We start from the raw sequence: 27,712 nt of genomic DNA, 5'->3' as shown, positions 1-27,712 counted from the left end.
TGTCGGGTGTTTATTCCCCTTCCACATCATCCCAGTTCACATTTCATGGACCGGCTTTGATTTTCTACTTTTCATAGTTAACCAGGGCAGGAAAATCACAGTATTTTTACAGATATTTTGCAACCACATCAGAAGCTTTTTCTTGGGTATTTTTAACCTTCCCAGAGACTGATTTTGTACAGAATCCTTTGCTCATCTCTCAACAGCCCCTTGTTTTTTCCTTCTCTATGTAAATTATACATTCTGGGTTTGGGGTTTCCTGCTGCCAGTCCCATTGCTCCTTGTTCTCATCCTTTGCTTTTGGCCTGTCTTGGGTTTGAAGTGTAAAACTCTCACCCCTCCTTCCTGACCCTGCTGCTTTTGAAAGGTTTATTCTTAGCTAGAATGTTTAGTCCTCTTTTCATCTCTCCTCATCACCAGTTTTATTATTTTTTAAAATACAAAAATGCAAAGCCTAGAAATTGCCAGAGATCCACAAACCCTCCCTGCTTTTGTTACCCCTGAGATGCTCTTCCCTGCTCACCAGGCTGCTCCAGCATCCTTGTCAGCCACTGGTCACAGCTCCATTCCTGCCTCTCTCAAGGCTGCCCAGCTCTCTTAGGTATTTATTTCTCCCCCTTAATCTAAAGCTTCCTCCAAACAGCTGCTTTCCAATCTCCAGCCTTTATTCTGCATTTAAGTCCCAGGAAAACCCCCTCCAAAGGGCCAAAGATTTCCCTGCAGAAGATTCCATGGATGTACGTTTTGATCCCATCTCTCCCCAGCAGGAAAAATGGAGCAGTACCAACTGTGGCACAGTTCCTCAGAAGTGCTGGGTCCCAGCCCTGGATGTGCCAGCCTGGTTGTGTGGCAGCTGCACAGCCCAGACACGAACTCTGCTGCGGTTTCTGTGCAGTGAGGGGGGCTCACACAGAGAGCAGCACCTGAGATGAGCTGGTGCAGCCAAGGAGGAGCTGGATGGGTGGCACTGTGGCCACAGTCTCCAGCCCCAGGGTGTGTGGCAGGTCACAGAGTTCAGGTGGGTTACTCACCTGTGCCCCTGTCACTACCCTTCAGTGGCTTCATGTGGGAAACTGAGGTTCAGCACCCCAGCTTCCTGGGAAAACCCTGTTCCACTGTTTCCTCTTTGTTTTTGTTTCCAGAGCTACTTCATTTTCTGCTGAGAAGCAAGTGCAGCCCAGCATCAGATTTTAGTTGTTTGGTTGCATTAATAAAGTGTGCCTGGAGTTTGGCATCAACAGCAGAGATCTGCTGCCCTCCATGTTATCCTGTTTTTCCTTAGCTCAAAGCCTCTGGAGAGTTTTATGAGATCAACTTCATTCCTTGCACCCAGGCAGGTCACCTGTTAACACCCCCATCACATACAGACAGGTCTGTGGTGAAATGTACTGAGTCAGCAGCACTGAAAAGGAAGAGTTAAAATTAGGAACTTAAGTCCTGGGTTTGCACTGAGGCACTTCCTGCAGTGGGGTGTAAGCACAGTCCTGGCTCTGTTCCTGCCAGCACCAAACTGGAGTGATCCCTGCCCTTAGCACTGCATGGGGAGCATGGGAAGCGAGGGCATTTGTTCAGTACCAGTGCTGGAATGGGGATTTGTTCAGGTTTCAAGCAAGCATCCATGCTCCAGCAGGAACACCGGCACTTCTAATGCAGTTTGTCTGCAGCATCTGCAACTTCAGCACTCCCCTGACAACCAAGTCTGCCTGACAAGGCACCAGCGCCTTCTGTGCAGAGCTCTGAGCCACAGGCTCTCTGCTCATGGTTTCAGCCATCTCACCTGAACTTCAGAGCTTTTGACCCAGTTCAGGTTGGACATGAGGCTTGGATGCAGCCAGCACGGGCTGGTCACAAAGAGCAGAGCAGACTCTGTGGTTTGAGGTCATCTCCCACATGGGAGAGCCAGAACCAGGCAGCTCAGCCACAGGGCTTTGTGCACAGACCTGCCTGTGGACTGACAGTGGTGTCAGGAGCAGGGATCCCTTTGGGTTAAAGCAGCTCTGCTCCCTGCCTGCAGCCCTGTCCCACTGCGCTGGCCAGGGCGGTGGGGACAGCTGTGACACACCAGCTCCTGTAGGCAGCATGGCTGCCTGCCTGTTCCCTTTGTTCCTCCCCTTGGCCAGAAGGGACATGGAGCTGTTCTGTCTGCACTGACACTGTGCAGGACTGTGGGAATGGAAACCTGCATACTCTGACTGCACTTGTGTTTACACTGCAAACTTGCCCTTGTTCTCCCTGCTGATCTGATGCCAGTGCTGGAGGCATGGACAGCACAGAGGGAGCTCAGCTGGGGCTGCCTCAGCCTCCCTGCCTGACACAGAACCACAGCCAGTGCTCTGGAGGCAGCAGAGGAGGCTCTGGGTGCAGAGCATCCCATGCTGGTGAGTTACTGGGCTGGTAACAAGATTACCTCCCACTGTCTTGTTCCCATAAAGCTCTTTGCAGGGGATATAGTGTTTCTTACTGCTTTAATGCAAATCCCCTTTCTGCTGGGAAAAAGGGCTGTACAAGGGCAGCTTTAAGATCTTTAGTACAGCTTCACCATAACTGTGTCTGCAGGAACTGTGTTCTCCAGAATTGCCCAAGCTCTGTTACATGGTTTATTTTGTCCTGTCAGACATACCACAGTGCCCTGCCCAGCAGCAGTCCTGGAGCACATCTGTAGCCACTTTATTTACTTATCTCTTTGCTTTAGATTTTTTCTTGCCTGTATCCTTCTCTGCTGACAGTTCTTTCAAATACTTCTCAAGCTCCTGGTAGGGGCCAAGGAATCTGCGGACCATTGTACCTTTCCACCAGGCCTGCACCTGGAAGTGAGAGAGAGAGAGAGAGGCCTTAGGGGAAGTCACTTGCTGGGGTACCTGATACAGCTCAATGCCTGGAGAGTCTTTCCTGTGCTCCCCAGCCACAGAAGGGAACCTCCAGCCATGCAGCAGCCTTTGGGCCTGTGCTGGTTGTGCCAAAGGCGTCCGTTGCTGGGCTGAGGGCACCTGTTCCTGGTGGCAAGGGAAAAGCAGGGGCACTACCCTGTGACCCTCCCTGTATCACCTGTGCAGTGATATTTGCAGGAGACTGGCTGCTCCCCTTGCATTTCCCATCTCAAACCTGCAGCCAGCTGCTGGCTCTGATGTGCCCCAGCAGGAGGAACAGGTTTTGTCCTTTGCTTGTGCCACCCCACACCAGCCAGCTTTCTTGGGCTGTTTTCTGCCTGACACAGATTATTAACTCCCAGCTGCTGCTGGGGCAGCACTGCCTCAGCTTTGCTCCCCTTTACCTTCACAGCACTCTTCAGCTCCAGGGCTTCCTGCTCTCTTTGTTTCCTCTTGGCCTCCTTGTCTGTCCGGTCAATGATGATGGTTGTCTGGAACATCAGGCACTGCACGAAAGCACAGGCATGGCAAAAGCCATCACAAACACATCCCCTAAACTGCAAGGCCAGCCTTTGGGGCTCACTGTGCCCAGCCATTTGCCAGGGCAGGGCTCACCTGGACCCTGGTGCAAGGATTCCTTCCCTCTGCTGCCCACAGGTCTCATCCTTGTTACACACTTCCCACAGCCCTGCCAGGGCTGCCCAGGCCCATGGGTTGTGGTGTCCCTCTGCTCCAGGGCAGCCCAGGGATAAAGTGTGAGTGGGGGGCTTTCCTCCCCACCTCTATTATTTGATCTTTCCTAAATCCAGATGGCAAATGTTGCTCATTACCACCGTCAGTCCTCAGGCACTTGGAGCTGCTGCCAAAGTGAAACCTCTCACGGCCTGGATGTAATTAACCCCTGATCCTGTGCTGTAAAATGGCTGGCTGATGGCTTCCCAGGCAGCAGCTGGTGGTGGGGAGGACACTTGGTCCCCCAGGCCAAACAGCAGATGATGTACAAACACACTTGGGAGACTGAGATGACAGTGTACAGAGTGAAAAATGAGCCCACAAGCAGGGAAACAACCAGCTCCATCCCATCATTTCCAAGCCACGGACGGTAAGGAATGTTTACAAGTAAATTCCTTCTGGTTTTAAAGCACACATTTTTCTAGATGCTTTTCTCTGTTCTGTGCTGTGATCAGAACTCAGCAGTTAACCAAGAACCCAGTGGGGCAGGAATGGTTCTACCAGAATCAGCCCCTGATCCCAGAGCTGTGTGCAGCTGGGAATGTGTGTCTGCAGGAAGGGATGAGGCTTCCAGTCTCAGCCTGTCTTATCCTGATCTTCCCAGGAGGAGCAGATTTGTTCAGACTCAGGCAGCAAAGTAAGGTGAGGCATACTGATGGGATGGGACAGTACCCCTGCCCCTCACAAAGGCTGTCAGTTGCTCTCTCATTACTTGCTGGTATTTGAAAATAGCTGTAGGGGAAACATCATCATCCCTCCTTGATGTCACAGGCAGCAAATAGAAGATGACATCTCAGCCATTGTCTTCCCAAGACAAGTGCTATAATCACAGCCTATGCCTCAAAATTACTGATTTTTTTCCTGTGGTCCTGGTTCCTTATCCAAACGAATGTAGGAAAAAGCCCAATGCAATTTTGCATAGCTGAACATTGAGATGCTGATGTCTTACCTCCTTGGCAAATCTCTGCATCGTTTCCAGGTTCTCTGCCTTTAATGCTCTTAGATCATCCAGTTCTTCGTCTTTTGCAGTAGTGTCTTTTTTATACTTCTCTATCCAGTATTCCAGCCTCTCTTTCACCTTCTGCATGGGGAGAGAATGGTGCTCAGCATGGTGCAAAGAGGGCACAGGTGAGAGGTTTGCTACTATTACATGGTCTGCTTTCAGGATGGGGGTGAGAGTCCTGTAAATTGTGCATGGTCAGTGTTTCCTTCTCATCTTGAAAGCATCAAACCTCTAAGACTACTCATGAATTACTGCAGGGCAGTAATTTTGTGCAGTCAGCTCTGATCAAGCAAGTGACAGCCAGAAGCCATTCTTTGTGTGTATACAGAAGGAGGGGGGGTTTAAAAGGACAGTTGTCAGTGGGAGAGCTTTTATCCTCTGCCTGACTCCCTACCCACTTTCTGCATTTAGCTCAGCACACCAGGAATAAGGTCCCAGGGGACAGCACTTCACACTATTTCAGGTTGTGAACTTGGCTTTGTGTTCATGAATAGGGCAGGTGTTTCTCAAACAGTCACCAGATGACTTCCTCCTATTCACCAGTAACTTCTCCATAGCAACCACCGTGATTGCTTCCATGGAAAAATAATCTGAGGAAAAGCATCAATCTCATTACAGCATCACAGCTGGACACAAGGGGGATGGAGGGCATGGCCATCCTGCTGTCTGCAGGCTCCTGCAAACCACCAGCTGCTGTCTGAGCACAGAGGGGCTGCTGCTGGGCCGGCTGCTGGAGGTCAGCCAGGCTCAGCTTGTGCTTGGGCAGAGCCCTGGCTGGGAGCATTGATCAGACCAAAGCTCTGGGGTGCAGAGCACACTGTTCACCTGCTCACAACATACAGCACTGGTTTGCACTCAAATTACATTTTTAAAAACCTATTATCTCCTATTAAATTCTGTACTGGCCGTGACCTCAGGTACCCTGCAGCAGTCCAGGTTTTCTTCCCATCACACCATTTATGAGAGGCTTTGCAGCATTATTCACTGTGAAGTTATTCACTGTTTGATAGGAATGCTCTGAACCTCTGAATCAACACCACAAGGACATTCATGCTGCTGAAAATGTGTACAATAGTTGTGGGTTAGCAATTATCCAACCCCAGTTCCTCCTCAGATAAGGCTGTATTGACCTCTTGGCCAGCTGGAATGGCAGTTTGTGTCATTCCCTCCTCAGTGTCCCTGCCCTCTGCACAGCCCTTGGGTCTCTGAAGCTGGTGCCCTTACTTTGGGCTCTTCACTGGGGTGCTGGCAGCCCCAGCTACTGCCAAGTAGGGTCTAAATAAAATTCTAATAAGCCAAATACAACTATCTGAGAGAGGAAAAAATTATAACACCTGAATAAACAATGCAATTCACTACATGAACCCTAAGTTAAGGAAATATATCTGTATGTAGTAAATCCCAAGCCTTGGAGAGCTGGGTTAATGAAGACTTGAGGACAAGTAATCATTCAAACTGCAGCAGTCATGAACCTGGTACATTTGATGGAACAATAACTGTTTTCCTTTAGGCACTAATTGATGATATGGTGTTTATAGGTTGCTCCCAAGCCTTGGAGAGCTGGGTTAATGAAGACTTGAGGACAAGTAATCATTCAAACTGCAGCAGTCATGAACCTGGTACATTTGATGGAGCAATGTTTTCCTTTAGGCACTAATTTATGATATGGTGTTTATAGGTTGCAATTTTAAGCATTAGCTGACAGTCACACATACCTGATACTCTTGCATGAGGAAATTTTCAGTCTCTGTGTGAAGTTGAATCTCCTCATCAATTTTGCTCTTCAAATTCTGTGATCAGAGCAGACAGAACACATGTGAGACAGTGTTGGTGTGTATGTGTGCACACACTGCTGCTGAAAGCTCAGTAAAAGTGCTGGAGCTATGTGTAGTCAGACATTTTTTTCCAGTGATAAAATCATCCAAGGCAGTCCTTGCTCCTGGGCCATCCATGAAAAGGGGACAATTAGATCAGGCCTTGATCAGTCAAAAAAAGACACTTGCAAAACCAGAACAGTTTTCTAGCCCAGTTCACCTGATGGCCACACAAGCAGCTCTATCTGTGTAATCTGCTGGGGCACTGCTGGGAGCTCAGGTTGCTAAACCTTTGTAACCACCCCTTTGGATACACTTCTGGGTCTGGTGTTCTGGCCGTAGCCCAGTTCACCTGATGGCCACACAAGCAGCTCTATCTGTGTAATCTGCTGGGGGCACTGCTGGGAGCTCGGGTTGCTAAACCTTTGTAACCACCCCTCTGGATACACTTCTGGGTCTGGTTTTCTGGCCATGGCATTGCTTTAAGCATTCCATCTCCTAAAGCCATGCCATCCTTGTTGTTGCTGTTTGCAGCATCATACAGAAAAACAATAGAAGAGATAAAGGTGTCTAGCCCCAGTGAGTTTCCTGATCCAGTTCAAACAGCTGTGCTGGTGACTATAATGGAAAACAGAGAGGGCTCTTCCCTTAACAGATGGAAATGCCTTTCAGTATCTGCCATGAGGAAGGGCTTACCTGGATTTTCTTCTCCAGGGCATTCTCTGCACTGCTGCACTTTTTCTGGGTTTGTTGAATGTGGAGATCTGTATTTTTCTTCATGTAGTAGCTCTCTGTGTTCACTTTGGCTGTGGTCTCTTGAAGCTTATCTTTGAGGCGATCAATAACATCATCTCGGCTCTAGTGGAGACAAAAGCAGCACAAAAGCAAGCCTGGAGACTGAGGTCAGCTCACCTTTCTTAATCTCTCCACTCCCTGATAAAGTCAGAAGAGACAAAGCCATCGGCTCCACTTTCTCTGAATGTTGCTCCATTTCAAGGAGCATTTCAAAGATTGGTATGATCTGTAACCCATATGGACAGCAATAAACCCATCAACAAGGAGTGACTGCCTTTGGAGAGGGCAGGTGAGGAACAGAGTGGGAGAAGAAGGCAAGCCTGCTCTTTGGTAAAGAAATGGATTCAGTCATCCTTAGAATAAATATGAAAAAAAGCCAAAGAATTTTAACCACTTAAAGTTAAGCTTTACTTTTACTAACACCTTGCATTAGATGATCTCAGTGAGAGCATCTGTAAAAGGAGGATAATGTCTCAGCCCCAAAAAAGCCAAAGTTTGTTATCCTAAAGTATACTGTATTCCTTGGATTTATTTTTTTTTCTAGTTATGCAGCAACTGTATAAACACAGCCTTAGGAACAAGTGCAAATCTAATGCTGACTTGCTCGTATTTTCAAACAGCTCTTTCTTGAAATCTTACTGGGTGGATGGTGCCCACTTTGTTATGAAAACACACACCCAGGGCAAGGAAGCAGTGTGAAAGAAAAAGCTGGCTATGAGGTCCCAGCCTCTCCCCATGCCTTGCTCTGCAGTGGAGCTGAGCTCTCCTGAGGCAGAAAGCTCAGTTTTCTGCTCCCTGGAGTTCTCCCATAGGCCAGAATCCTGAGTGGTTTGTCCAGCTTTTGGAGCATGCTCAGGAAACATTTGCTTGATTTGGGATTGCTGTTTTGTTTACTCCTTTTTAATTAATTTATTTGAATAGCAGATAAAGGTTCATTACCCTGGGGTTGGAACTTGGGACAAATGCCTGTAAAATGAACTTTTTAATGAGTTAAAAAGGTCATCAAAGCTTCCTGTGTAATTATGCAAGATCAATGTGAATGCACCCAACTGCTCCATTACAGCCTTCCTCTTTGCTTCCCTGCCATGCTGTGGTGGGTTTGATATTTATCAGCCAAACCTCCACAGCTGAAGATGAAGATGAAATACCAAAGTGCTGACATTTTTTGAAGCCCACATATCTTGCCTCTGAAGCACCTCACATTCCTTAGCTGTGTAAACATGGAAAAATGCCACAGGAAGAAGCCAGCTCAATAGTGCTGTGTTTGAAAGCCCTTCCAGCATGACTCATTTGGAAAAGGTCTCTTTATAAGAAGAGTTTGGAACAGTTAAAAGGAAAGTCCTTCCTTCTGCACTCCTTGTCATACATAGGAAGAGTAGAGTACATTTATGAGGCTCAGGATAATTGGGGCCTTGGCTGATGCTGTTTTGTGGGTTCAAAGGTGTTCACATTTTTGAACGTTTCAAACACCAGATACTATTTTTATGGCCATATCATCATATGACTGCAGACAGCTACAGACAGGAGCTGTTTGTGCCTTATTGAGGTTTTTGGTCATGGCCTTTATTTTCCCTGGCATGGAATTTTGGTGGCCATTGGGAGGAGTTTTATTCCTGGTCAGTAGACAGGGGATGTGAGTGTACCACTCTATTTTGAGATTGTCTTCCTGGGTCATAGTGGAATTGTGTCTAAACTGAAGAACAAGCGGAGAGACTGAGGAGATGCTAATAAAAAAAAGCAAACCCACAACTTTTTGTGGTGCTGAGGCTCAGGGAAGTCAAACACTGCTGATGTCAGTGTGTTACTGCTATCTGCTCAAGATCTGCAAACTGGCCAGAAAATAAGGGTTCAGCCTAGGTTACAAAGTACTCAGAGAGTTGGGGCAGAGCATGAACTTCTCACCAGGTTATTTTCTTTTTCATTTCACATTTTATTAAAGAAAAAAGTGCTTTTGATTCTTGTGCCCCAGGCCTCAGCTGGGATGGGGGCCCATCTGCTTTGTTGTTTTCTCTGGTGAATGGCAAGTCTGTGGTTTGGATTTGGTCTGCAGTGTTGTAAAACATACTGGTTAGAGGTGGGGAGTCTGGGGGCTTGGTTACACAACCCAAAGCAGACAGGAAGTGAAAGGCAAAACCCACTGTGGTTTACAGCAGCATCAGCCTGGCCAAGGAATGTCGGCTGCAGGCGTGAGGGCAGCTCCTGCTGCAGGACCTGCAGAGCTGGGGCACGTTTGGGATGCAGCTGAAGGTAGTAACTGCAGCAGTAAATGCCCTCTAGCTGTGGGTACCATCTGCAGAATGTGCTGTTCCCTGAACTACAGGGATAATAACTGGGAAAATGAGTTAGTATTTATTCATTCTGGTTTATCATAGCAAAGGTCCACGCCAGGACATGGAATGCTTTCATAGCCGATGCAGTAAATCTCTGGGCTGCTTATTTGGGATGACTTCAGCATTGAATCTGCCAAACCAAATCGTCCCTCATGTCCAAAACTATCAGAAAACTGGCAGAGACCAAGATCAAAACCCAGGAAATAATTGTCAGGAGCCAGTCTGCTTCACAAGCAGGTAAACAAGCTGATTTTCTCTGATCTCTCAGCTCACAGACATCAGCTCAGGGGCCTGTCTGCTCTCACCTGGTGCCACTGGAGTCATACCCACAGATGCTATTTGGCTGCAAAAGCAACTGCACTTAGCTGGAAACCTAATCCACAGTCCTGTGTTTTCATTTGCTTTGATTTATCTCTCTTGTAAGTGCCACCAAGATCTCCCAGCTCTTCCCCAGCAATTAGTGTTTACAGACATAAAATACAGCTGGTTACAAAAATAGCCCACAGGAGTAAACAGTGTGAGGAATTCTCCAGCAGTCCCATGCTGCCCATTTGGCAGGGAAGGAGTGCTGTGCTCTGTGCTGACAGAGGCCCTGCTCTGCCTTGCTCCCACACCGGGGGCTCAGAGCTCAAGGCTGTTCCTGGCAGCTGTGGCATCTCAGCTTGCAGGGCCTGGAGATGTGCTTGGATCCACACAGCTGCAGCCTGGGCTTGCTCCCCTGAAACCACAGCAGGCCCTTCAATAGGGCCTTCCTGCATCACTGTCCCAGCTCCAGAACACCCTCAGGGAACGTCTGTGCCCAAGGGACAGCAGGGCTGGCTGTCACCTGGCATGGACAGAAGGCTTCTGCAGCCCTTGGCCAGCTCAGCACCAATGCCAGCAGCTGCAGGAGAGCCCCGGGAGGGGCAGTTTGCTGGCAGAGGGAGCACTGTTGGCAGCAGCACTCCTGTGGAAAACCCTGCCCCTCTGGAGACACCTTTGGATTTGGTGCACCAGCTCCAGGTCCTGCAGGGCTCCCTGGTGCTCTGCCAGCAGTGAAGCTCAGCACCATCACAAAACTTGTGCCTTCTGCTGTAATCATCCTGTGCATATATCCAGTAGAAATATGCACCAGTGGCTGCGTATATGTGTTTAAAACATTCCACAGAACACTCTGTTGATGCATTTGTCCTCCTGGGAGAGGAAAAGGGAAGGAACATGATGGGTTTTAATCTTACTACTAAAAGCATGAATGAGTGATGTACTGATACAGTAGATCTGGGTGTGTTATGAGAACTGACAAAGAATTAAAGTTACAGATCTGTTTTCACTGGCACTGTGGTGCAGTGGCTTGGATTTCTGTCTGCTTGGTAGGTGTAACATTACTGCTTGTTATAAAATGACACCACTACCTGCACACATGACTACACCACAAAACCTACAGGACATAAAACGTCTTTGGGTGAAGAACAATGCAGGAATGCTAGATTTTACATTCCTAAATTTTTATCTTAAACTGCATAATCCTATATGATATTAAAACGTATCAAAACCTGCACAGGCTGTTGTTATTTGTCCAGGAAACCAGAGAAAGTATTTTTATAGAAACTAGGAAATTAACACTGCAGCAGCACACAGACCCCCTGCAGCCAAACCTGAGCTACCACTGCTGCTCCTGCACAGAGAGGTAAGAGCAAAACCAGATGCACCATTTCAGCTCCTTTAGAGACACCAGTGCTTTCCAAGAGAAAACAAAATAAAGAAGAACATTTAGCATTTGATTTGTGTTCCATTAGAACAAAAATGAGCTAAGCAGGCTAATACACTATTAATTAGCATCTTATTAAGAGGTAGAAAGGCTGAAAATACAAATCCACAGCAACATGAGTGAGACAAAAGGCCGTGTTTTTCTGGTTCCAGGATTAGATTTGCTCGCTTTTATTTTCTCAGCCATGTAGGCTTTTGTCTTCAGGTTGGTGCTTTATTATTGTTGTTCAAAGTACTCCAAAGTCAGGGAAGCTGTATTTTTATTTTTAATTAGTTGGCAAGGTGACAAATCATGCAAGTGTCTGAAAAACTGCCTATGGGAAAATCCCATATGAAGCAAATAGAAATTATTCTCCCTTGGGAGACACAGTGAGACACCATTCTTTTTGGCACAGGAGGAAAGCAGTACTTTAAAGTAGTCTTGTCTTTGATTTATCAAAGCTGAAACTATAAGGAAGCTCAGAAAAGGACTTTTAAGCTTGAAATATGTTTTAAAAATCCCAGATGAGTGCAAATCCCACTTGATGAGGCAAAACCCAATAACTGAATTAGCACTGAAAGGACAAAAAGAAGACACTCCCCCCCAGCACAGTAGCTACACACATTTTTATGACTGCAGGAGGTAGGAGAGGTGCAGGGCAGGACACAGAGAAGTGGCCCCCTGACTGTGGAGTGCCAGGGCATTGCTGCTGGTACAAGACAGGATGATTACACCCCCTGGGAAGGCATTTAACCAGGACAGGGTACATGGATTGTGTGCACAGACATGGCAAGGTTTGCAGAGCACTACACAGATGGAGAACTACCTCATAACATTCACCAGCCTGGGAAGTGGGAGAGCAGGAACTTCCCAGGAGCCATCAGAGTCTGACTGAGAAGGGACAGTGTGAGAAGCAAATGTGTCCCCCTGTATTTACAATTAAACATTCCACTGTGTATGCATCCAGGCTGCCAACACAAAACCTTTGTGTTCTACAAACCAAACTTCACCAGCATGTCTGGAGCTTAAAATTCCTCTCTGTAGTCAACTATATCCTGGCTTGATTACTCTCCACACTTTTGTCCAAAGACAAAACTCAGTGACACCAATTCTTTCCTCAGATGCCCTTGCTGTCCTCTTGCTCACTACTGAACTGAGTGTCAGATTCTTGTTCCTTCCCCCAGCCCTGTACAGCTTTGCCCCAGCTTGCCTTCTGCTTGTTTGCTATCACCCATCTCCTCTCTCAGCAGGGCCAGGCTACATTTCCATGCTGAATGAGCATTCAGTCTGAGCTGCCTGGTGAGCATCAAAGTGACCAGTGATAAGCCATTCAATTGATCTGCACTTGTGTAGCAAGCCTGCTTATTCCAGAATGCCCCATATTTACTGTGCATGCACACACCCTTTGCACGATGCAGACAGAAGGGCTGAAGCTTTCCAGAAAGATTAAGTTGACAGCATATGTGCAATAACATTGATCTGCCCTTGTGTAGGCATGTTTAGGATTTTCTGATGTCTGGAAGCCTAGAAAAATAAATTAATAGAATGATACTTTCCCCAGATGAAAATGTGGGTAGAAAACCAACCTGCCCCTATGATAGGTGTCTGTCTTTCTTACTCCATTTGACACACTTCCTTCTGTGACAAATGATCTGTCATGACTGAGTATGACAGACCCTTAGATACTGTTATCTGCAGATAACCTCTTTCTTACTGATTGCAGGTATCTGTGCTTTGTCACTCCCAGCAGGGTTTTTGGGATATTCTAATTTGACCACGGTCTCTCATGATTATGAGCATTTTGAGCTCTCATTTGAAAACCATCAGACACTGCTCTTGAAGTCATTAGTGGGCTTATTCTAAATATAAATCTTTATTGCAATTATTCTGCTTCTGCACTCCTAAGTGGTGGCTCACTGTATATGGCCATGGCCCCCCTGAGTGCTGGGCAGCAGAAGCCAGCTTCCTAACAGGCTTCCCCCTGGCAAGATGCCCAGTGCTAAGTGCTCTCACCTGAAGGTCTTGGCCAGTTTGTTTCTTGACATCTTGCAGCTGCTTCTGGAGTGCCTTTATCTCCTTCTTTCCTTTTTCCTCCCTGAGGTGGGAAAACACAATCACTTGAATATATCAAGAAAGACAAGAGCTGTTTGCCTAGAAGGGGAACTTCCTGTCTCCTGATACATTGTGGTAAGATAAACAGAGACCTCTCACCAAAACTACTGACTTGGTCAGTAAATCCTGAAAGAAGAGGTGCACAGACTGAGCAAGGCAGATGGGAACAAAAGGGAAAACAAGCCAAAAAAACAGGGGATGCTCTTATTGAAGCCTGGAATGGATTTGAGGATGATGCAATTATTGTAGGGGAGACAGAAGATAACTGTCATTGAGTCACAGTTTCTACATTTAGGCAAAAATGCCTGAAATTCTATGCAGAAGCAAGCCTGAGCAGCAGAGAGTGCCAGATTGTATTATGTGTATGAGAATGTTGTTTCTTTCATATCAAACCTAAAATCTTCCAAGGAACAGTGCCCCAGGTTCTGAAATCCATCTGAGTGAAGACCAAAAGCTAGAGAAATGTTCATCTGTCTAAAACAAAACAGATGCAGTAAATATTCTAGGTATTGTTATCTTATTTCACTCAGAGTGCTTCTCTAAAATTTTATGCTTATGATTAGTTTTAAAACCAGTAAATAATGCAGTTGGTTCCTGAAACTTTGTATCCTATTCCAACCTTACAATCACACATGCATTTAATTTTCAGAGTCCTTATCTCGGTGACCGATGAACAAAAGCTCCTGATAAGGAGTCTCCCATCATCTCACTGCAGATGGCTTTCAGAACAGTATTTACACAAAACCAGGCAAGTATTTATTATCTTGAAAGACAGATCAAGTTCATTCCATGAAAAGAAATTATAGTACAACATGGCTAGATATTATTGACAGAAGGGGATAAAAAGGACTATGTCCTTTCTGATTATAATTTGTCTGCTCTTTTCTACATTTCAGTATTGGATAGTTACTCCACAGCCAATTGCTAATCTCATTCTTGCTTTCTGTCTCTTCCATGGATAAACAATAAATCCCTTGGTTCTAGGCAGTGGAAGTGGAAGAGTTGGGTTTCATGCTTGAAGGCACACATTGCACTGAAGCTGGGGATTTGCCCTGGAGGCAGATCCCTGAGTCACCACATTTGACTGTGAGAGTTCCAGTAGCTTGGACCCCTGACAAATCATGACTGAGAGCAGCTTTGCTGTGCACCCTCAATGATGGGCCCGAGCTGCTGCACTGAGGTAGCTTTAAAGTGGTCAAATATTTGTCTGATGACTGCAATTCTCTCTGACAGTTTTGGGATTGAATCAGAGGTCTGCATGCTAAAAAAAAACCAAAAAAACAAAAAAAAAACCAAACAAAAAAAACTAGAGCTCAAAAGTTTGAGCTGGGAAATCACAAGTTTGAGCTGAGATTATAGCAAACGTGTACCCTGGAAGATTTGGGACAGAAGAGAATCACAGTGCAGTGGCTGGTGGATTAGCCTTAAATAAGACACCTCTGTCACCATCTGTGCTAACCCCTCGCTGCTGCTGGGAGAAGGGAGCCTATTAGCATATGGGTCACAGCAGATTCTCCTGGGCATCAGACAACCTAGAGGCCATATGTTGCTGGCCCTGATTTGAACAGATTCTCTGCTGCTCTGGCTTTCACTGGGGACAGAAGTTAAAGATCAAGGAGCTCCTACATCACATTATGTTTTAATTGAAATGAGGCATTTGCACTAATTCATCCACTGGTGTCCGCCGTGGTCAAAGCTCAGGCAATTCCTAAATCAGATCAGTATCAGACCCATCCACTGTTTCTTTCCAAAGGGGAAAACTTGCAGTTTGCAAAGCAAACAGAATAATTCAAGTTTTAAAAGGTGTCCCTTCTGTATTTTAGTTTTATTGGGTTTTATTTCCTTTTCAGCATGTACTGAGTGGGAATGGCTTACAGCATTTAACAGGGAAGAACTGAACACAACACTGACCTGATGAGGATGTCATAAAACTTGCCCTTTTTTGCCTTCTCTCTCTCATTAGCATCTGTTAGGCTACTAAATGTTCCCAATTCCTCCATCTTTTTAATAGTGACTGTAATTACATCACTTGCATACTGCCTGCCAGAAAGAAAAGGAACACAACAATACTTTACAGGTGCTGGTAGTACAGTGTTTGCACTTTTGTCCATTACTGTTTACAGTAAAATGTAGGGAAATAAAAGATCCCTTTTCTGGTCTTATGTCCTATCAAACCCAGGAGTGCCTCTCCCATGGTATCTGTTTATTGTACATCTGAAGAACTCAGTACTAGGAGCTGCTTGAAGTTTATAATTTAAAATGCTGCCCTGCATGATACTCTGGGAAATTGCAAAGAGGCACAAACATATCCATGCTGTGCCAGACTGCTGCCATTAAGAAGGCTGCTGGCCTGCAGTAGTGATGACAGGTGGATCTTGGAAAATGAGACCTGGCCATGCAATAAACTGGCTTGTCCAGTTTATTGAATGTCATGATGCATGTGGCATTTCCATTTTAGCTGCATTTTCCTCGTTTGTGTTAGAATCTTCCTTAAACCCATTGTTGAAATGACATTAAATGACATAAGCCAGGATGCAGAAAAATGCATACTGAGCATTCAGCTCCATAATCTCTTTCAAACCAAAGGCTGCTGGTATTCCTGCAAATCAGGGCACTGGTTTAGATGCAGGAATAAAGTTTGTTTTAAAAGAGAAAGAAAATCTCTAGTCTTTATATACATCACCTTTCCTATAATGGCTATAACTGCCACAGAAGCTCTGTGTGCCCTGCAGAATGACTGAGATCAAAAACAAGGCTCATCTCCCTTTGCAAGTGGGATCAGCTAAAGGAACCTGACTCCAGGTGCTCAGAACATGAGCACTGATTAGTGCTTGGCATGATTTCAACCCAGGCAACCATTATCAATGGGGTGATGTTTTACAGCTCCATTCAAAATAAACTTCTGGTCATTAGGTAGCATTAGGTACCTTAGGTACCTGGTCCTTAGTAGCTGGTCATTAGCAGAAGCAAGCAAAGGCTGGAACTAAATGGTGTATGAAGGATACCACTCCTATCCCTAGAGGAACTCCTTTCAGACAGAGACTGATGTACTCTGGCAGTGGGAGAGCAAGGAATTTGTATTTTTGCTTTCAAGAAACAGACAGAGAACTTCACAGCTCTGAGCATCCCTCACAGGTGCTTCACTCACCTGTCAGCATAAATTTTTTTGAGCTTCTCTAGAGCCCGGGTGATGTGTTTCTTGGGGCTTTTGGAAGAATGCTGGGTGCTTTTCTGATCTTCAGCTCTCCCCTGCTGCTGCTCGTGTTCGGTGCTTTTTGGGGCTGTGGAGGTAACTGTTTCCCCACTCTTTGCTGACATCAGCTCTGAGAAGTTAATACCCAGCTCCTCCTGGATCATTTCTTTCGTTTGCTGGATGGAAATGAAAGGGGATAAGGGGAATAAGAGAATAAGGGAAGAGGAAAAATGGAATAAGAGAGACCAGCTTACACATTGCACAGCAGAACTAAATCCTCTGCAATGTTATGTGACAGGAAGGAAAATTAGTAATTAACTAGAATGCAGCTATATTGAGAACAGCTGATAGCGCACGTTACATTTTGCAAAGAGTGGAAGATCAGAAACATTTATGTTGGTTAGTTTTGAGCACACAGTGTAGCTCATTGAAGTTTATGGGCTCAGAAGTCCTAAAATGACAGGACTAGAAAAGGCCTAAAAAGGTGAATTCATCGACTCCAAGAGATGTTCAGACTGTTCTTAATCTGACATGTTCTTAATGGCCTCCAGCACTGGAGACTACACACCCTGCTGTCAATGCCAGCACCTCACAATTTTCTTTACAATAAGAAAAGTTTTTTCTCCTCAACAGTATTTGTACTCCTGGCTTGGTGTCCTGGTCTTTAGGCACAGAGAACAAGCCATTCCCCTCCTTTTTTGCAGCAGTGTTGCCAACTGGAAGACTGTTAGCCTGTTTCTCCTCCTCCTTCTCTCCATCTTAGACATTTCCCACTGCCTGTCATCACAACCTTTCCCTATAATATAATTGTTATAACTAGAGTTGTGTGGAAATAACTGCAAAAGACTTTCAGTCTGCTATCTGCTTAGCAGGTTTTTTGAGAAAGTAACAGCAGAGGAAATATAACATGAATTCAATGGATAAATTCAAAATATTGGCAGCTCTCTCCTTCATGGAAAGGTATCTTGTGATTGACTACAATTTTATTAAAAAAGGAAAAGCCCACAAAAATGCAAAAGCGCACTATAAAATCAGCTAAGCTCTTGCTTCTAGGAAATTCTCTGCTTTATGTGTTATGGATAAAATGCAGGTGTATACACTGGGACATTAAAAGAGAACATTTTCTTGCTTGCCTACCAGCATTTCTGTGGCTGAACACTTCACAACACACTGCTGACTGCAGCTAACACAAGCTCTGCCAGCCCCATCCCTGTCCACAGCTGCCTGCTCCCCACCCCGGCTGCTTGGGGAAGCAGACAGAGAACTCACTGTGATGAAACATTTTCCAGCAAAAAGGAAAAAAAAAAGTTATTTTTAGCAGCACTAGTTCTCAGTCCAGATCCTTCCACAACCACACACACATTTGTGCCAGCAGAGCAGAGAAAACAAGTGGTCAGGGCAGCAGCTGTGGATGCCAGGAGTACTTCCAAAAAGTTACTTGTCAGGCAAGTCAAGTAAGGCTCTGTCAGAGGTTGGAGGTGCTGCTGCAGTCTGTGAGGGCACTGCTTCATGCTGAGTGTTTTGGACAACTCTGGGCTGGGATGGATCAGCCTCTAGCAGTGCCTGACTCATCAGTGACTAGAGAAGGAGGCTAAGTGACTATGTGCTTAATTTTTGGACTGTTAAATTTACATTAAATGAATCATATACAAAACATACACTGTCCAATGAAAATTGCATTGTTACTTGGTTAAAAAAGGGCTTAAACAGCTGGTTGGTGACAACTGTACTTCAGAAAGAACTAATTTTGCAAACAAACTGCTTTAATATAATGTAGATTTTATGAATGTTCTGATAGATGTTTTTTAATGTCTGGGAAAGTTCAAGACAGGCAATGACTGGGTTGTCTCTAAAGAGTAGGTACTTACACACTAATAATCATCAAATAACTATGTAAAAGCAAGAAGTTTGTAAACTGCATGTGTTACCATCTGTGTAGTCTCCTATGTGCTTGTCTGTTGCCCAAAATTCAGCAAATAGAAAGGCTGCCTTCCTCTGGGGCATGCACTGTGTGAAGAAATGTGCGAGAGCATCCAATCTGGAAAATCAGTGAGGCGTTGGCCAACACCGTGATTAATCCTGTCAAAAATGTCATCAACTGAAATTTAGATGTCAGTCTTTGAAGATGCCATTGATTTGTCTGCCTGATAGAACTCCAGGGTACTTTGCAAATACAGATCTTCTACAAATACAATGAAAACAGCCAAATGTAAACTGAGAAACAGGGAGGAGTAGCAAATTACAGAGCACCAAATTTAGCAAGTAGCTTCCCTAAGCCATTTTCTTGTTTCTAAATTGTTTCCTCCTCAAATTGTTTTGACATCTTTAAGAACACGAGTAGGGTTTGTTAGCTGTGAGAAAGTTGTGTTCTGTGAAGTGACTTGGTGAAAATGAGCATCTGTGATTGAAGAGAAAAGCGAAGGTATTTGCTCTGTAATTTACAGGTGCCTTCAGTAGATCTATCAAGCTGAGTCTGTGTGTCTGAGGAGGACAACTCCTGCTGTCCCAGAGATATGAGATATGCTCTCTGTGTTTTGCTGCTGGCACATAAGACAGGGAGAAGCATCCTCTGGGAGCAGCTGAGGCCGGCTCCCAGGAGTCTTTCAGGGGAGCAGTGCCCTCTATGGCACAGTCTCAGCATCGTTCCCGCCCTGAAATTCACTGTAACTCCAGCTGCTGCTGCGGCTTTGCCGTGGGTTTTTTGAAAAGGTAATATGGAAAGGAAGCACGTAGAAAAAATTTATTTAACTTCCTCTGGCATTCTTAGGACAGAGTGAATATCATTAGATGTCAAAACTCAGATGCCGGTTTTTATTTCCATCCTGGTTGTGAACCTTTTTCTTGAGTTCATCTTAAAAAGGTTTCAAACCTGCTAGAACTGGAAAGAGCCTGCTGTGTCACTTATAGACAGTACTTAGAGCCATTCACCCCTCAGGATGGTCCCATCCTGATTCCTATGTCTCACAGCTACCAGAAATGTCACAACATCTTCCTCCACAGCAACAAAGCCCTGCCTGAGCATTAGGAATTCTCTGTTCTCCATATCTCTGCCCAACCATCTTAGCTATGATACCAATTAGAAATCAACTAATAATTAATGATCACTGAGAAAGGGTAATTACTAACATATTTTGAAGTGCATCTTTCTTAATACATTGTGGGAACAAAAGGACTTAGGCATGGACCTGAAGAGGAATGAACCTGGTTTTGAGTACTTTGAAATAACCTGTATGTTTCTACTTTTAAAATAGCTCTGTATCTACAGAAGAACTTACATATATTTTGCTTCTTTTTTCCCCAATTCTTTGCTTGTTGTCCAACACTGAAATTTTAAAATTATAATCTTAGGAACCTCATCTTGGATTAGAAGAGTCCTTTGCACAAATTCTTGACCAATGTTTCTCAGTGATGATGCAATATAAATATTTAAATTAGGTCACTTTTATTGTGTTTCTTCACCCAAGAGTCATAGAATGACAGAAAAATATATTTGAGTTAACTTTTAAAAAATGCTGGTAAAAGATATAAAACCAAGACCAAGAAAAAAAATTATATCCATCTTTTTAAGCAGTGGCACATACATGGTTGATTTCTGTCTTGTCCGTATGTGGAACTGGCATGATATATCCAAGAATTGTAAGTTGATCCACACAGCTCTCCAGCACAGCACTAAACATCAGAGCTTCCAGATGAGTGAGTTTGTCCATTTGTTTAGTCTCTGTGTTCTTGCTAGGAGGAACAAAGATAAAAGATACCAATCAGAAAAATGCTGTGGTGCTAGTAATGTCAGTAACAGTAGTTTAAACCAAAGGTAGGCCCGAAATAGCCTTATTTGCAGCCTTACATATACTTCCCTGGCTTTGTTTATAACTTCCATCCACTGTTTATAAGAGGAGCTGTGCTCTGCTAATGGCTGCATTCAGGGACAGTGGGAATGTTTAGCTTTCACAACACAAAGAGGTCCTGGTCCCTCCTACAGCAGGTCTGGGCAGAGAAGGGGATGGGCACAGAGGGCACAAACTGGGTGAGCTGCCTCATTATTCAGTTTGGGAGGGAGCAGTGCTTCATAGGGACTTTGGGAAAGGACAGCAGAAATGTGCCTTTCTAAAAGCAAAAGATAAATCCACATCCTATAAAGGATGTGAGGGTGAACCTTCATGCTCTAATCATTCCTCAATATTACTGTGTAGCCTTCACACTTCTATGATCCCAGTCCCCTCTCAGCAGGAGCTGTTACCATCTTAACATGCTGAAAGTTAAACAAGAACCAATACCAGGACTGTATCAATCTTTAACTTTCTGTATTGTTTTATTTTAACTTGCAATTCAAACATGAAACTGCTCTGACATACACTTAAGCACCCCTTTGCCTTGCCTACAGATAGAATATTGTAAAAGCATATATAAGGAAAAGTGAAATTTCACTATTAATCAAAAAATACCTAAGAAAACACCTGCACAACAATGGGGAAATTCTCTGAGAATTGTAATGTTTTGACATGTCATTGGACAATCCCTCCAAAGCCTGTACACACAAACCAGGTATCTCTTGTACAACACAAAGCACAATGTCAGTCTGAGATGGCTGAGATCCTGAGTGTCACTGCAATGGGAGTATCAACAGCCACCAACAAAATTTAATTTGGCTGCTCTACCTACAACTGGATTTGTGCCATCTGTAAAACCCTTGCATAAACATATCCTAAGCCTGCAAAATATTACAGCCCAAGCTGTAAGCATGCCAAGGAAACACATCAGGCAGTCCCTGTAGCACAGGACATGGCCATATGCTATGAAAATTAAAGAGGTTTGGATGCTCTGCATCACTGGAAATCAGTGATATTTAATAAGCAAGTGTTTAAAAGATTCAAACTTGCTATGAATCTCTGCAGCAGTTATCATTTTTGTTGGTTTTTTTTGAAGAAAATATGTAATTTACAGGTGGACCATGAAGTTAATTTCACTTGGCAGAAAAGAAGAGCCACTTTTCAGTGCAGGTTTATTTGATGTCTGTTGGTACAGAACAGGTAAAACAAACTCAAAACAAACTCAGATTTCACACATTTATTTCCTGATGTCCCTGTCTGTTGCAGGAAGTTGTTTAATGCAACACCTGTTGAAATGTGCTGGAAGAGGACACGGCTCTCCCTGGGGATGAGATTAGAAGTGTGCACAGGGCAGTGACTGGGACTGCTCTCAGTCCATAGACTGCTCTCTAAATCCACAGCAAGGGCAGATACCAGGGAGAGACAGAGTTAAGTTAAGGGATAATACTGCTCTGGGTCAAAGGAGAGTAAATTCCCCTAAGCCAGGCACTTATGATAAGGTTTCTGACTCCTGAATGGATGAAGACACAAACAGCCTTTCAGCCAAGGTAATGGTAGAGGCACCCTGATTTATTTCAAGAAGCTTGTTTAAATCATGGCAGGAAAAGATAACACAAAGCATTATTATTATTATATATTATTATTCAGTGATTCTGAATATTTCAATATGTTCACTGTACTTGTATTGTTTGTACCCACTTACATCTAAGTCCTCTGAGCAGGGCTTTTGATGGTCACCTAGGACAAAGAAGGAAGTGATTTCATCCCTTTGCTTCTGAAAGTTTTTTCTCTCTTTTATCTTAATTATTTTTTAAAATGTAACAACTTGAGATAGGAATCTGATAAAAGAGTCAACAAAAAAAATTGCAAATCTGTATAATACACTAAATCCATCACTTTTCTTGTCAACCTTGGAATCAATTACAGAAGTGGGGATGGATATTTTTACATCAAGAAAGTCAGGCAATGTCTTTGTCAACAGGCACTAATAAAATATTTTTCAATGTTTTACTCATTTTTATCTTTTTCAGAAATCCTTGATCCATATTTTGAGTCTAAACAACCTAAGAATAATCTATTACATGTGGAGTCATAATGCTAAAAATATGGTGAAAACAGATGTGTTGGGAGATAGCTGTGACAGATGGTTACAGCAGCATTTTTGGAATCAAAAATAACACATGCAGCTCTCCTAGGAAAAAGGGACTTATTTGGGAACAAAGGAGGATGCAGCAGCTTTTCCTCTTTTCCATCAGCAGCTTCTGACCAGGAGAGAATTAACTCAGGATATTGATATGTTTCTAGGCAGCTGGAATGTTTCTCTAGAGCCCTTTGCTGCTTTGCTCCTGCTGTGCATCCTCTCTTACATCCAGACCCTTGCTCAGCAGATCCACGTGCCAAGGCAGCAGGGTCTGGGCTCGGCTTGAGAAGGAAAGCACTGTGTGGGGCTTTAGCAAACCCTACAGATATGAGCTGCTTGCTCTGGATTTTAGTGTCAACACAGTGCCCCTCACTGGCATCACCCTGCACTGCTGTGTTTGCTGAATCCCTCATTCAACTCTATTAATAATAATTTTAAAAAACCAACAAAGTATTCCCCCATGAGTTTTGGATGACATTCTTTCCCTGCTGATATAAAGGGAAAGAAAAACATATCAAGCAATAATTTTTAAAGCAACTGTATAAAAGGTCTGGCCTCCTGCTCCTTTGGGGATTGCAACTCCCTCTGCTGTGTGAGAGTCCTGGATGGACAATTCTCCCACCCTGCTGCCTGATAAAGGAAAATGGATTCAAGAGCAGCATTTTGTGCAGCATTCCTTGCAGTCAAGAGAAGACTCCAGTGAATCCCAGTGAGAAAATGCATAGCTGAGAATGTCACATCTCCTTTAGATCTGTTTGGCAAAGAGAGGTTCTGAATATCCAGAGGAGCAGCAGCTGAGCCAGAAATCACAAGTAACTTCATTTTTACCAAAGACAGGTCTCTTGGAAAGCAAAAAAGGTGTGGCCTTACCTTACACAGCTCTGCCTCCTGCTAGAAATACCAGGGCAGCAAGGTGCTCTTTTTGGAAAAAAAAGGGGGGTGGGGAAGGAAGGGCAAGGAAAGGAGAGGAAATAGAAAGAGGAAGGGAAAGGGAAAGAAAGGGATGGAAAGGGAAAAGGAAAGGGATCATCAAGGTTCCTCAAGATTTCCCTTCCCTTCACCTTCCTTCCTCTGAATCACTTCAAGTGCTCTGAAAATGCACCCGAATTTCTGGCAGTGTGAGGGAAATGACGGAAATCGAGAGTGAACAACCCTGACGTGAGCAAATGGGTAAGTACACACTTCCAGATCTTATTTAGGAAAATAAAGGAATGTGAGACTTGGTTACAGGGATTTCAGTGTCGAAATATGTTTTCTGCCTCCAAGGCGATATCAGAAGTAAAATAAATGCCGAGATGGTTGACTGAGGGTGAGAACACCGGACGACGGGCAGGGCCCGGAGCCCACCCCGAGCACCAAGGGCCGCTCTGTCCCGCCGCGCTGCCTCTCTTCGGGCCCCTCGGCTCGCTCCACCGCCGCGGCCCGTTTCCATTCGCCCTGGCCAGAGCGGCCCGCGCTCCCTCAGCCTCTCACCGGGATCTGCCCTCACCGGGAAGCGCCGCCCGTCTCCATGGCAACACCAGCTCGGGGGCCTCGCGGGGCTGCCCGCCGGGTGCCTGAGCAGCGGGGCTGGGGCCGCCCCTCCCGGGATTTCTCCTTCGGGGATCGCCCCCGGAGCACTCGGACACGGGACGCGGGACACGGGACGCGGGACACGGGCGGTGCCTTCCTCAAGCCGGTGCTGCTCACTCCGGCAGCGCTCGGGCCGCCCGCTCGGGGCCTGGCGGCGCGTTTCCCGGCAGGCAGCGCGGCGCGGGTCTCTTTCGCCGCCATCTTGGGGCGCTGCGGGTGAGGCGGAGCGGGGCCGCGGGCCGGGAGCGGGGCCGGGGGTGCTGTCCCCGCTGTGGGGCCGCCGGCGGGCGCGGGGCTCCCGGGGCGCGGCCCACGGCGCGGTCCGGGGCGGGAACAAGGCCAGATGGCGCCGATGCGCGGCGGATGGTCCCAGTGGCGGGTTGGGGCCCTGGGCTGGAGCGGGGCTGAGGCGGCTGCTCTGGGGTGGAACGGAGGCTCCCGGAGCTCTGGGTGGCTCCCGGGCAGCCCCCGGGTGTTCGGGTCGCGCTCGCCGGACCGGGTGGAGCTGCCGGCCCGAGGCTGATGGCTGTGTGTCGTTTGCAGGCCTGCCGGGAGCGGGTGCGCGGGAGGACGCCATGACCGGGAGGTGAGTGCGTGCCCGGGTGGCTCTCGGCTCGGCGCTGTGGAGCGCTCCTGAGCGTTGGCTGGAGCAGGAGGCAGTGAGCGGTGTGCCTCTGCCAGTGTCCGCTGGGCCCACAGCTGTGTGTCCCCATTCTGCAGTCTTTGAGCTGGTTGTGGTCGCTGTTGGGATGTGCCACGCTCTGCCTGGCCTGGCAGTAAATATGTCTGTGAAATGTATGAGTTTGTTAATCTCCAGTGTTCAGTGGAGCTTTGGCATGGACTGTTTTCTTGAGTAAAGGGAGCACCGTGTATTTCCCATGGGTGAATTTTCTGTTGTGCCACCGAATTCTCTTAAAGGATGTAGGGATTCATTTCTAACGTGATTCTGTTATGATGACTTTACGTGGACAGAGCCTGAAGAATTGCTGGGGAGTCTGTGCAGTGTCTGTGCCCAGTGGATGCCAGGCTGTTGCTCTGGCTTCAGCTCCTTTGAGGGTACAAATCAGGGGCAGCTCATGCCTTCTACAGCAATTACTGCAACGCAGGAGACTTCCTGTGGTGTGTAGAAAAAAAGCAATGTTCACTCATCAGTGTTAGTAGACATTTGGAAACAGTATCTGCTAATGCTGAAGCTTTTGAAATTTAGTATGAAGTAGTGCCAGGACTTTATGACAAGCAGAAAATACAATGTTCTCAGAAATACTTCGTGTTCCACGTGCTCAGCTTTCCTCTGTTCATTGAATGCAGTATTTGCAGTGATTTGTAAAAGTTGGCTGTTTTCTCTGCTGATTTTTCCTGGTGTGGAATTAGTCTGTGCTGAAACAGCCTGTGATTTGTTTTTATTTTGTTACTTGGGAGTGAATTGTAATTTGCAGATGTTGTCCATGTCTTTAGGCTGTGGTGCAAGGCCATTTTTGCTGGCTACAAACGTGGCCTCCGAAACCAGCGGGAGCACACGGCCCTGCTGAAGATTGAAGGTGTTTATGCCCGTCAGGAGACAGACTTCTACCTGGGCAAGAGGTGTGCCTACGTGTACAAAGCTAAAAAGTAAGTCATGTTTTATTCTTGTGCTGAATTAGCCAAGTCCTGTCCTGGTTTTGTAAATGCTAGGAGATAATGATATTATATGATGTGTTAGAGAGCAGGTGGGATGAGAAACAAGTGTTGCCTAAGATTGACAAAAACTGAAGGTGGGTTGATGGAGTAAATTGAGGTGGGTGAATTTGTGTTTAATACTTTGAACTGTTGAGTTACTTAAACAGTAAAGTGATTTTGTGAAGCCTGGATGAATTTGTATTTCTGACTTTTGTGTGCCCATGTCTGAGCTCTGTCTGTCACTTCTGCTCTGCTGCCATTGGTAGACACCTTGGGAACAGCTGCTTATTATTTCCACTTCCTTGGAAAGAGTTCAGAATTACCTTGAATAAAATTGATCAAACTGCTAACTTGACCACCATCACTTGCAGCATGGCACATGGCTCTTCATTTAAGGCAGTTTCTGCCATCTATACCAATGGCCTGTTCTTCTCCTGCCTTCAGTGTGTCTGCAGAAATAAGATGTCAGCAATTTCATACTGTTGATTTTTAAGTTTCATCATATTAGCAAAAGTGTTTTCCAAATTTCTGAGCTTTGTAAGCTGTTAATAGTTGTCTGGTGGAAGTTCTGATAAATTTCAAGCTGTAATTACGCCTTTGAAGGGTGCAGTGAAAATCCCAGGCCGGGAAAATTTCACAAGTAAATAAAAGTAGACGTTGCTGTCATTAAAGATGGCTATGGAGCTAAATTATTGAGGTGCCTTAGAGAGACCATGTTGTCACTGCTGGTGATAGCAGGGCTGTGACTGCCCTGCTGAGCTGTTCTTTGCCTCCTTTTCCCCAGCAACACGGTAACCCCCGGAGGCAAACCCAACAGGACCCGCGTGATCTGGGGGAAGGTGACGCGTGCCCATGGCAACAGCGGCATGGTGCGAGCCAAGTTCCGCTCCAACCTTCCCGCCAAGGCCATTGGACACAGGATCCGGGTGGTGAGTGGATGTGGTTTAGCAGCAAGATATTCATTGGCAGTTTTTGGGGTGCTTTTTAATTCCACATCGTATGGGGGAGCATTGGAAGTCTGGTTTTGTTCTGTTGCTGTTGGGTGTTCAGCGTGGCTCAGTGACTGTTTTGGAGCCTAGAGTGGCTTTTTACTGGTTTCCTGTGCTGAGGGGGTTTGTCTCTTTGTCAGGGGTTTGTGTGCTTGCTCAGGTTGTCTGGACAGGCTCTTCAAGTTCCAGGACTCAGCTCCTTTCTAAAGCTGCCTTGATTTCTTTTCCACCAGTCTGTTCTGTATATTTTTGCACCCTTCTACTCCTCCACCTGTTTGATTTTTCAGGTTGTCTGGACAGGCTCTTCAAGTTCCAGGACTCAGCTCCCTTTCTAAAGCTGCCTTCATTTCTTTTCCACCAGTCTGTTCAGTATATTTTTGCACCCTTCTACTCCTTCACCTGTTTGATTTTTTTCTTTCCTCCTGAACATTTTAACTGAGGCAGTGCTGTCCTGCTATGGCCACCCCCACCTGTTCCCACTGTTGGCATTTTAGCCACAGGGCTTCAGTGGGACTGTCCTTTTAGGTCTCTCACCCAGAGTTGTGATGTAATATTTTCATAGTGATGTTGTCAAAAGGAGTACAAGAGGGGTGCAGTCCTTCCTTTCTGTCTTCCTCCTGTGCCTTAGAAAAAGCACAGTAGGAGCAGCACAGATAATTCCTGAAATCCAGAGCCATGGGAACTCTGGTTGTTGCACAGGAGGGCTGGCTGCCACAGAGTCTGTGCCACCAGAAAAGTGCTGCTGCAAGTCATTCTCACGCTCTTCTGTGTAAACTGGGGATTGCTTTTATAGCAGTTGAAGAGATTCATGGTCTAGATTGTAACTGCAAAACTTGTGTTTGAATACAAGATTTCTAACGTGATTCTTTCTGGTTTTGTGTTTTACAGATGCTGTATCCATCTAGGATCTAAATTTTTATTCAAAATAAAATGGAGAATCTGTTTAAATTTTGTAT

At 45.6% G+C, this 27,712-nt stretch overlaps 2 protein-coding genes across 5 annotated transcripts; one reads left to right on the top strand and one right to left on the bottom strand.

Moving 5' to 3' along the window:
- Window positions 1-22: 22 nt before the first annotated feature.
- Window positions 23-24,322, bottom strand: IQCG (IQ motif containing G). 4 transcript variants are annotated; one of them, XM_039713714.1, is made up of 11 exons: window positions 24,013-24,041; window positions 22,102-22,136; window positions 20,154-20,301; window positions 16,528-16,748; window positions 15,291-15,419; window positions 13,281-13,362; window positions 7,113-7,274; window positions 6,318-6,392; window positions 4,549-4,680; window positions 3,272-3,373; window positions 23-2,804 (listed from the first exon to the last, which is right to left on the bottom strand). In XM_039713714.1, the coding sequence occupies exons 3-11, from the start codon at window positions 20,277-20,279 to the stop codon at window positions 2,676-2,678; spliced, it is 1,158 nt and encodes a 385-aa protein (XP_039569648.1). In that variant the 5' UTR covers window positions 20,280-20,301; window positions 22,102-22,136; window positions 24,013-24,041; the 3' UTR covers window positions 23-2,675. The 4 variants fall into 4 exon arrangements, 3 of the variants coding, with proteins under 3 accessions (XP_039569648.1, XP_039569647.1, XP_039569649.1); XM_039713713.1 differs by lacking the exon at window positions 22,102-22,136 and having other exon boundaries at window positions 24,029-24,322; XM_039713715.1 differs by lacking the exons at window positions 22,102-22,136; window positions 24,013-24,041 and adding an exon at window positions 23,768-24,004.
- Window positions 24,248-27,704, top strand: RPL35A (ribosomal protein L35a). Its single transcript, XM_039713719.1, has 5 exons — window positions 24,248-24,327; window positions 24,655-24,697; window positions 25,567-25,719; window positions 26,552-26,696; window positions 27,645-27,704. Exons 2-5 carry the CDS (start codon window positions 24,687-24,689, stop codon window positions 27,666-27,668), a joined length of 333 nt encoding a protein of 110 aa, XP_039569653.1. The 5' UTR covers window positions 24,248-24,327; window positions 24,655-24,686; the 3' UTR covers window positions 27,669-27,704.
- Window positions 27,705-27,712: the final 8 nt, after the last annotated feature.

This window comes from Passer montanus, unplaced genomic scaffold (assembly GCF_014805655.1).
Source record: "Passer montanus isolate IOZ18808 unplaced genomic scaffold, ASM1480565v1 scaffold29, whole genome shotgun sequence".
NCBI lineage: Eukaryota > Metazoa > Chordata > Aves > Passeriformes > Passeridae > Passer > Passer montanus.
Note: the sequence above shows the minus strand (reverse complement) of the source record. Positions and strands in the feature narration are given on the sequence as shown.

Coding starts and splice junctions, on each gene's coding strand:
- RPL35A (XM_039713719.1), top strand. Junction 25,720..26,551: donor TACGTGTACAAAGCTAAAAA/GTAAGTCATGTT, acceptor CCTTTTCCCCAG/CAACACGGTAACCCCCGGAG. Junction 26,697..27,644: donor TTGGACACAGGATCCGGGTG/GTGAGTGGATGT, acceptor TGTGTTTTACAG/ATGCTGTATCCATCTAGGAT.
- IQCG (XM_039713713.1), bottom strand. CDS start 24,312: ATGGCGGCGAAAGAGACCCGCGCCGCGCTGCCTGCCGGGAAACGCGCC. Junction 15,420..16,527: donor AAAAAAATTTATGCTGACAG/GTGAGTGAAGCA, acceptor TCTTTCTGGCAG/GCAGTATGCAAGTGATGTAA. Junction 4,681..6,317: donor TCCTCATGCAAGAGTATCAG/GTATGTGTGACT, acceptor CTCCCCATGCAG/AAGGTGAAAGAGAGGCTGGA.